This window comes from Acinonyx jubatus, chromosome E1 (genome assembly GCF_027475565.1).
Source record: "Acinonyx jubatus isolate Ajub_Pintada_27869175 chromosome E1, VMU_Ajub_asm_v1.0, whole genome shotgun sequence".
NCBI classification, from domain to species: Eukaryota; Metazoa; Chordata; class Mammalia; order Carnivora; family Felidae; genus Acinonyx; species Acinonyx jubatus.
The window spans coordinates 39,198,375-39,208,105 of NC_069397.1; the positions used below are offsets into that span (position 1 = coordinate 39,198,375).

Below are 9,731 nucleotides of genomic sequence, written 5' to 3' on the forward strand. Positions count from 1 at the left end.
CTACTGTGACATTTCCTTCAAGAATTAAAATTAATGTAAATGAAGCATTTGGTCAATACCTAGCAAGTAGTAGGCAACATGAGTCATGTCAGTTCTTTAGCTGTCATGAAAACAGCCAGTTCTTAAGAACCAGTAGTAGGCAAGTTTGGTCTTAGCAGTCCCTCCAGAGCATCCTGGATACCTAGTCTCCAACATTGACATGTGTCCTGAACATGAGGCTTTACAGCTGATCAGAGGTCCCTCCACTGCTCCCAGGAGGTGACCCAGGGCATAGTCTCCTATTCCTCTCAGAGCCTGAATCAAGAATCACATTCCTGAGTGCTGAGGTAGCACCATTAGTTCAGGAACAGAAGCACCAGCCTTCTGTCTAAATGACTTCTATGAATGCCCACCTTTTTTTCTCTTTCTCCTTCCTCACATTCTTCTCCCCTCTGCAATAGGCATCTTTATTTTCCTCAAATGCTTCATAGTTCCTTCACAAAATAATGGAGGGTGTTCTGTTCCCTTAGATGGTTCAGAGCTCATGGATTACTCAAAGTCATACATGCCCATTGCATGGTCTCTCAGTCCTTGATTCATCCTTCCTTAATTGTCTGGGTAACATTTTGATCATGATGACAAATTGCCTTATAGTTGGGAAGCATAATATGTTTGGCAGAAAATTACCTCATACCTTTGTACTCTGCAATTAGGTCCTGAAAACCCAAGGAGTCATATAAGAATGTGATTTCCACAATCCAAAAACAAGTGTGTTCAGCTATGTCTCTTTCTCATGAGGATGCCACATCCTCACCTGTATGTGATGCAGAGGAGTGCTGAGGGGCTGGACAGCACCCAAGGCAACAAAGGATCCTATGATCATAAGAGCTGTAAAGGGCAGGTCCCGCTGCCCTCACATTGGCTGCTGAAGGCTGATCTGTAGGACACTGATGTCTGCAACTTAGTTCCAGACATCACCTGCATATATAGGAGAACAATACTTCCATGGTCAAAGAAGACACTAGAATGAACATCTTGCTGGTTTTAACACTCAAGGTGTTTTCTAAATCATCTGGAGTTATGAATGTAAGTGCACTTAAGCAAGGTTATAAGACGCAGTCTGAGATAGAAGTCTGTCCATATCAACATATGATATTCCCCTGTGAAATACATTCATCTGAAAATGGAGATTAAAATGTGTGGGAGCCTGTATCAGACTCCAATGGACACTGCATGTGATATGCAGTCTATGTATGAATCCCTATATTGGGAACACTGCACAATAAAACAAAGACAATATGGGACGCCATATGGTATAGGATTTATTAAGAAATATAAGTGAGACTCCCTGCATCTAAGGAGACATTGAAAGAGACCATGACAGGAAGAGAGCAGCATACAAGAACCAAGAGTACACTGAGAAAGAAAACATATTAGAGTAGACTTTCCATAGTTGCAAAAACCTGTATGTCAATTATGAGGATTTGTTTCTCTAAGGTACTTCGAGGGACAGGATGAAGATCTTGACTATGCACTCAAAACAGGCCTCATGACAGGATCAGAATGCATGAAGCTGGCAGGTGACCCATAAGAAGATGGAAGAAGAGAACCAGGGAGAGGGAGTCCACACTTTATCAAGCTGATTCACAAGCTTGTAAAAAAGAGAGATAAATAACAGAGATATTGGGTATTGCATGCTGGCTTTCTGCAACGTTGAGCAGTGACTATTTCCCAAATGGTAAATCAGATGGTGGTTCTTGGCGAGGCAATCAGCAGCAGGAAGGCTGGCAGCAGGATCCAGAGCCCTGGGCTAGGCACCCAGGCAGGCAGCAGCAGGTGGGGTGGTAGCAGGTTCTCGTGCAGTACACGGGGGTACAGCAAACTGGCTGGCAGCAGTGGGACCCACAGCAGTTTTGTCCACAGCCGCTGGACCCACAGCCGCTGGACCCACAACAACTGGGCTGGCAGCAGGTGGTCCGGCAGCAGGTGGTGTGACAGCAAGTTGGGCGGCAGCAAGGCTGGCAGCAGCTGGACCCACAGCCGCTAGACCCACCGCAGCTGTGTCCACAGCCGCTGGACCCACAGCAGCTGGGCTGGCAGCAGGTGGTCCGGCAGCAGGTGGTTTGACAGCAAGTTGGGCGGCAGCAAGGCTGGCAGCAGCTGGACCCACAGCCGCTGGACCCACAGCATGTGGGCTGGCAGCAGGTTGTCCGGCAACAGGTGGTCCTGCAGCACGTAGGCTGGCAGCAAGAGGAGCAGCACGAGTGGGTCATGGTGTCAGGGGTGGAGGGTGGGCAGGTCCTGTCCAGAGGTGAGGTTGTCAGATTCTGGTGCCTCCTCTGGATCTGGGGCTTTTATGCGCTGGACCCCCAAAGTTTAGACCAATGGGCAGGACTTTCCTTGTTGGTGTTTACATTGTTTTCCATAGTCACTAGAGGAATTGTAAAAAAGGAAGTTGTTTCCTAAATATTATGAATTTTTACAAAATAAGTGTTTAATGTGTTTCCTATTTGAGAATAACAAATAGAAACATTTTCAGATTAAAGGAAATTTGTCACATCAGCAGCATCATTCTTGCTTCAATGATCATTGCATCCATCATGTGATCAAGTTCTGCTGGTCTGGGTAGGGTCAGAGCAGTGTTCCCTCCCCAGCCTTGGTCCTTACGTTATATTTGGTTTGGGAGTATCCCCAAGGTGAGGGGCATGATGCTGATATGCTCACTGGGACAGATTTAGTAGATCCCTGAGCCCAGGTTGGTTTCCCCACAGAAGCCTGATTCAAGACTCCCACAGGCATATCTGTCTCTTGTAACACTCTACCCCACCTGTGTATCCCAGTTCAATCAAAGACTCTTGGGTGAGATGTCTGGCATCATCTCTTTCATATGGCAAGGTATAACCAAAGTAGGTGGGTAGAAGCAGCAGCAGTTTACTGGGACTAAGCAAGCATCAGTTAATGTATCTCCTCATGACCAGTAATTTTGATTTATCTTGGAACAAATGGTTTCCCAGGATTTGCAGACTTCAGTTAAATAACTGGGTTAGTGGGCCAACCAGGATGAGTTGGCGACTTTACTTCTAACCTTGTTAACCAGCAGAGTGTGTGGCCTCACCTCACTGATAGCATATTTTCAGTTAATATTTGTTGTTTATATTTCTTTTTTATTTGCTTTCATTTGATATGGGAATTGGATTAGTTAAGGTGATACTTATTTTATCTTTTGGATCTAACATGTTTAAAAATTTTTAGGTATACCATTCATTTAAAAAGTGTGCAAGTTATTAATCCATCTTGATAGATTATCACAAAATGAACACACCCATATCAATATGACCAGAATAAGAAATAGAAATTAAATTCAGTCTCTCTAATTTATACTTCTTCACTTATCCCCAAAGGTGACTAATCACTGTGTTGACTTGTAACCGTATAGGTCAGTTTGGGCTTTTTAAAACCTTCATATATATGAAATAGTATAGAGTTGGCTCCCTTTACATTATGATTGAGAGACTACCAATGTAATTATTTGTTGTTTATTCTTTGTCATTGCTGTTTCTTTCACTGAATGAATATGACATAATTAGTTTCTTGACTTTCCTGTTGATAAACATGTAAGTTTTTTGAAGTTTGGGACTATTAAAAAATAGTGCTTCTATGAATGTTTCTTTGCAGGTTGTTTGGTAAACATATATAAACATATCTTTGGAATCCACCTAGGAGCAGATTGCGGATAGAATTGCTTGGTCAAAATATTTATCTCATTTCTGTTTCGTGTGCATGTCAATCTTTTGATTTTTCTGGAAATTTTTCTTATTTCTTTCCCATTATGGATGGGCCAAGTTGAAGGCAGAAACCTTCTTTAAAAGACCACAATTATTATATTTTCAAGTTTTACCACAAAACACATTGAATCCATTGTGCTTATTTTTAGTAGAGTAGTTTCTTCTCCCTTCATTCTTCCTGTGATAATCTGGCATTTTGTTTGTGTTGTTTAACTCTATATCCCTGACTCAATATAAATTGTACTTCAAATTTAAAAATTATAAGCCTACATGTTCTCATTCTCCCTCCCAAAGTCCATATATTATAGAGAAAGGATAACAGTATGTGAAAACAATAGTCATTCATATGTCATTGACCATAACATTTTTCCCCTTGGCCTTTTTATGGCATTATATGTAAGCAAGTGCCAAGGTTAACCTCGCTAGATAAGGTGTTTTCTAGAAATGCAGTGTTTTGTAGTGGCCTACAGAACATGAACTGAGGATTCTAGAACTGCCTGGTAGACTACTGTGAATAGAGTCAAAAGGTTCAGAGAAACATATATGTTAGAATGGATTTATTTCATATCAGCCCACAAACTAATCATGTTCCCTGAGAGGTCCCAAAAGAGATTCCTTCACAGAAGCAGTAAAACATATGCATCATTGAAAAGGCCAGTGGTGGTAGTCATCTGTGGCCAGGATTGATGGTATAAACTGATGATGGAGAACTGGGAAATGGGGGATGACAGAGAGCAGAGTTGTGGTAGATATAATTACTAAAATAGGAAGAAATGTCAATCAGTGGTCCTCGACTCACAGAGATCTGACTAATAGACTATGGCTTCCTTAAGGGTGAGGTAATTATGCAGCCAACAAGAGTATTACGCTGACACCAGTATATACACTGGAAAAGGATCAAGGACAGGTGAATCAGAGGCTGCTGTTAGTGACTTCAATAGAAAATGATGACCTCCCATTCAGTTTCCAGACCCAAGTCAGTTCTCAGACTAGAGCCCTTCGATTGAAGGAGAGGGTTAGTCTTCTTGAGAAAGATACTGCAAGAATGAAGTGTGTGTGTGTGTGTGTGTGTGTGTGTGTGTGTGTGTAGCATTGTTTCCCCCCAGTCCTTCCACAACGGATTTATAATCATATGCCAGAGTAACTGTACACTTGGGAAAGGTGAGAACCCAGATATATCTAAAGGTGTTGGATTCAGAGTTTGAGCAGACACTGATACCAGGACTCCTTGTGTTAAAATGCATGCATATGGAGGCCAGGTAATAAATGGAGTTCTGATTCATGTCCATCTCATGTGGGTCTAATTAGTATTAAGGTCCACTTTATACTCATTTCCCTTCTACTTGAGTAGGTAGTGAGTGACAGAATCCTTCCATTGTGTATCATTTGGGTCCTCTGAGAATCAGACACTGAAACAGTGGTAAGAATGTAAGAAATTCACTGGGGAGTGATGCCTATGAAAGGTTTAAAAAGAATGGGGGAAATAAGGTGGATTAGACAGCAAAAACCTACAGACTGCCATGTAGATGCAACATCTTTCAAAAAAAAGTACGAAAGAGGCAGCATTAGGCAAGGAGGATATAAGACTGCCATGCAGGTCTAACAAAACATTGCTCAACCCAATGGAGATATCCAGAGCAAAGATAGCCATTAACAAGTCTCATGTTGGGAAGAAAATGCTAGGCCCTAGTACCTTCATGGTGTGCAATTATCCAGGAGTTTACAGAAAGAACAGGGCCTTATCTGTAAAGCTGATGTAGATCCTGAAGTTGCTAACAGTTGGAAACTCAGCTACCTGCACTCTTTGCAGCAGAAGTACATCTCCAGACATGTGAAATGAAAACCATAATAGAAACAAAGGCGAAATAAGAGCCCCTAAAAATTCCTCGCTTCCTGATCAATGTATTAACCAGAAGCAATAGCAATCCATGGAGTTTGGTGCTTCCTCAAAGACTTAAAGAATACAGGGATGGTAGCTCCCAGCACAACTGTATTTGATTGCCTGTCTGGCCCCTGCAAAAACCTAAAGGATCATGGTATATAATTATGGAATACCTTAAATTAAATCAATTGATAGACCCATTAATAGCTATTTTTTTCTACAATAGTTCACCTTCTAACTTATGAGGATAAGGCCCCAATAATAGTGTTGATACTCTTTTAATAAGAGACAGAGACCAAAGCCCTCTCACTCTCTCCTTGCCATTTGAAGATACAGACATAAAGCAGCCATCAGCAAACCAGGAAGAAGGTCCAACTAAACATGTAATCAGCCAGCACTTTGATCTTTGACTTATCAGCCTCCAGAACTGTGGCATATAAATATTACTGTGTGATCCAACCAGTCTATGGAAGTTCATTATACCACCTGAAACTGACTGGCACAACCAATCATGTATCTTTGATCTCAGTGTGCTCAAGCCAACTTCCAGTTGCCACATATACATCTCTGTGTCTAAGGGTTCTCTTCATACAACAGCAGAAAGTCATGCTGTCTGTGCATACCATGTTGAGAAAAACACAACCAATGATTTTGGAGAGTTGTCTATGAAGATTCCGTCTCCATTTTCATCAGGTAGGTAACTCTAAAATGTATATTTTACATCATTTCTGATAATTTTCACTCAGGTATAATCAGTTGCAAACAGTGATAGTAGATTCTTGTGCACCCTTACTCACCCCATTTCTTCAATTCTCTGTTAGTGTGCAGTGCGCATCCTAAACAAACTGTATTTTATTCTTTTTCTCAAAATATATTCTCTGAGATTACAAACTATGACTTTACCTCTCTTGGTCTTAATTTCTTCTTTTCTAAAATATTTAGAATATTTACACTTCCTTGAAAGTTTATTCAGAATTAAAGATAATGTACATAGAGCATTTGTTTAATACCTAACAAGTAGTAGACAATACACGTTGTGTCATTTCCTCATCCCATAACCTAAACACCTAGCTCTTAAGACCCATCGGTAGATACGTTTCACTTTGTCAGTCTTGCCAGAGCATCCCGGATACCTAGAACTCAAACATTGGCATGTGCCCTGGATATGAGGCTTCACAGCTCATCAGAGATCCCTCAACTGCTCCCAGGAGGTGACTCAGGGATTAAGTTACCTATTCTTCTTAGAGCCTCAATCAAGCCTCACATCCCTGTGTGCTGAGGCAGCACCATTAGTTCAGGACCAGAACTGCCAGCCTTCTATCACAACCCCTATGAATGTCCACATCATTTTCTCTTTATCCTTCTTCACATTCTTCTCACTTCCCTGGAACAGGCATCTTTTTCTCCCCTCAAATGCTTCACAGTTCCTTCACAAAATACCGGAGGTTGTTCTGTTCCCGTAGGTGGTTCAGAGCTCATGGATTACTCGAAGTCTACATCCCCAAGCATGACCTCTCAATCCCTGACGTCGTCCTTCCTTAATTGTTTTGGTAGCATTTTTTTAAATATGAAATTGATTGTCAAATTGGTTTCCATACAACACCCAGTGCTCATCCCAACAGGTGCCCTCCTCAATACTCATCACCCACCCTCCCCTCCCTCCCACCCCCCATCAACCCTCAGATTGTTCTCAGTTTTTAAGAGTCTCTTATGGTTTGGCAGCATTTTGATCACAATGACAAATTGCTTTACCGTTGGGGAGCAAAATATGTTTGGCATAAAATTACCTGATACCTTTTTACTCTGCCATTAGGTCCTGAGGACCAGGAAGTCATACAAGAATGTGATTTTCATGACCCAAACACAATTGTGCTCAGCTGTGTCTCTTTCTTGTGAGGACACTGGATGCTCACATGTATCTGATGCAGAGGAGTGCAGAGGGGCTGGACAGCACCCAAGGAAACAAAAGGATCCTGTATTCACAAGAGCTCTAAAGGGCAGGTCTCGCTGCTCTGACACGTGGCTGCTATTGGATGATTTGTAGGGAACTGATGTCTACAACTTAGTGCTAGATGTCACCTGCATATATAGGAAAACAGTACTTTTGTGGTCAAAGAAGACACTCAGATGAACATCTTGCTAGTGCTTAGTCCCAGGGTTTTTCTAACTCATCAGGAGATATGAATGTAAGTGCACCTCAGTAAGGGCAAAAGACAGAGTCTGGGATCTTAGTCTGTCCATATCGCTTATGACATTCCACTGTGAAATTTCATCACCTGAAAATGGAGATCATGATTTGTGGAGGACTGTATGAGGCTCTAATTAGACATTGCATGTGATATTCCACCTGTGTATAAATCCTTACATGGGGAACACTATAAAAAAAAAAAAAAGACAAGTGGCACCTTGGTGGCTCAGTAAGTTGAACATCCAACTCTTGATTTAGGCTCAGGTCATGATCTCATGCTCAGCATGGACCCTACTTCAGATTCTCTTTCTCCCTCTCTCTCTGCCCCTCCCTCGGTCTCTCTCTCTATCAAAATAAATAAATGTTTAAAAAAAAGACTTGAAAAAATAAAATAAATTTTAAAAATTAAAAAAAAGACATTATGAGATGACAAATGGATTTATTAAAAAATATATGTGAGGCACCTAGGGAGACATTCAAAGGGATCATGACAGGAAGAAAGCAGCATACAAGAACCATCAGTGCACCGAGAAAGAAAAAATATTAGTGCACACTTCCCATTTTTGCAAAAACTTAAGTGTCAGTTATGTGGGTTTGTTTCTCCAAAGTACTTGGAGGGACAGGATAAAGATCTTGACTACAGAATTAGGCAGAAATCATGGCTGTACGAGGATGTGTAAAGCTGGCATGTGAGCCTTAAAGAGGAAGGAAGAAGATAATCAGGGAGAAGTAGTTGACTTTCATCAAGCTGATTCACAAGCTTGTAAACAGGCAGATGAGTAACAGAAATGTTTGTGATTGCATGCTGGTTTTCAGCAATGTTTGACAGTGACTTTGTTTCCCAAACAAAAATCAGTGTTGTGACCAGATGGTGGTTCTTGGCGAGGCAATCAGCAGCAGGAGGGCTGGCAGCAGGATCCAGAGCCCTGGGCTAGGCACCCAGGCAGGCAGCAGCAGGTGGGGTGGTAGCAGGTTCTCGTGCAGTACACAGGGGTACAGCAAACTGGCTGGCAGCACTGGGACCCACAGCAGTTTTGTCCACAGCCATTGGACCCACAGCCGCTGGACCCACAACAACTGGGCTGGCAGCAGGTGGTTTGACAGCAAGTTGGGCGGCAGCAAGGCTGGCAGCAGCTTGACCCACAGCCGCTAGACCCACCGCAGTTGTGTCCACAGCCGCTGGACCCACAGCAGCTGGGCTGGCAGCAGGTGGTCCGGCAGCAGGTGGTCCTGCAGCACATAGGCTGGCAGCAAGAGGAGCAGCACGAGTGGGTCATGGTGTCAGGGGTGGAGGGTGGGCAGGTCCTGTCCAGAGGTGAGGTTGTCAGATTCTGGTGCCTCCTCCGGATCTGGGGCTTTTATGCACTGGACCCCCAAAGTTTAGACCAATGGGCAGGACTTTCCTAGTTGGTGTTTACATTTTGTCCATAGTCACTGGGGGAATCATAAATGAGGAAGTTGTTTCCTAAATGTTAAGAATCATTACAAAATAAGTGTTTAATGTGTTTCCTACTTGAGAATAACTCATACAAACATTTTCAGATGAAAGGAAAGTGATCACATCAGCAGCATTGTTCTTGCTTCAATGATCATCACATCGTGTAATCTAGTTTCTGCTGGTCTGGGTAGGGTCAGAGCAGCTGTCCCTCCCCAGCTTTGGTCCTAGATTATATGTGGATTAGGAGTACCCGTGAGGTGAGGGGCATGATGCTGATATGCTCACTGGGACAAATTTAGTAGATGTGTGAGCCCAGGCCTGTGCCCCCCCAAAAGCCTGATTCAAGACTCCCACAGGCATATCTATCTCCTGTAACACCCTACCCCACTTGTATGCCAGTTCAATCAAAGACAATTGGGTAGCAGATATCTGGCCTCATCTTCTCCATATGGCAAGACA

The 9,731-nt window shown here is 42.7% G+C and overlaps 2 protein-coding genes across 2 annotated transcripts; both read right to left on the reverse strand.

The window, feature by feature from the left end:
* Positions 1 to 1,284: 1,284 nt before the first annotated feature.
* Positions 1,285 to 2,366, reverse strand: LOC128313445 (keratin-associated protein 9-9-like). Its single transcript, XM_053212115.1, has one exon. It carries the CDS (start codon positions 2,250 to 2,252, stop codon positions 1,749 to 1,751), a length of 504 nt encoding a protein of 167 aa, XP_053068090.1. The 5' UTR covers positions 2,253 to 2,366; the 3' UTR covers positions 1,285 to 1,748.
* A 5,890-nt stretch (positions 2,367 to 8,256) lies between these two features.
* LOC113596286 (keratin-associated protein 9-7-like) lies at positions 8,257 to 9,201 on the reverse strand. Its single transcript, XM_027048881.2, has one exon. It carries the CDS (start codon positions 9,109 to 9,111, stop codon positions 8,725 to 8,727), a length of 387 nt encoding a protein of 128 aa, XP_026904682.2. The 5' UTR covers positions 9,112 to 9,201; the 3' UTR covers positions 8,257 to 8,724.
* Between the last annotated feature and the right edge of the window lie 530 nt (positions 9,202 to 9,731).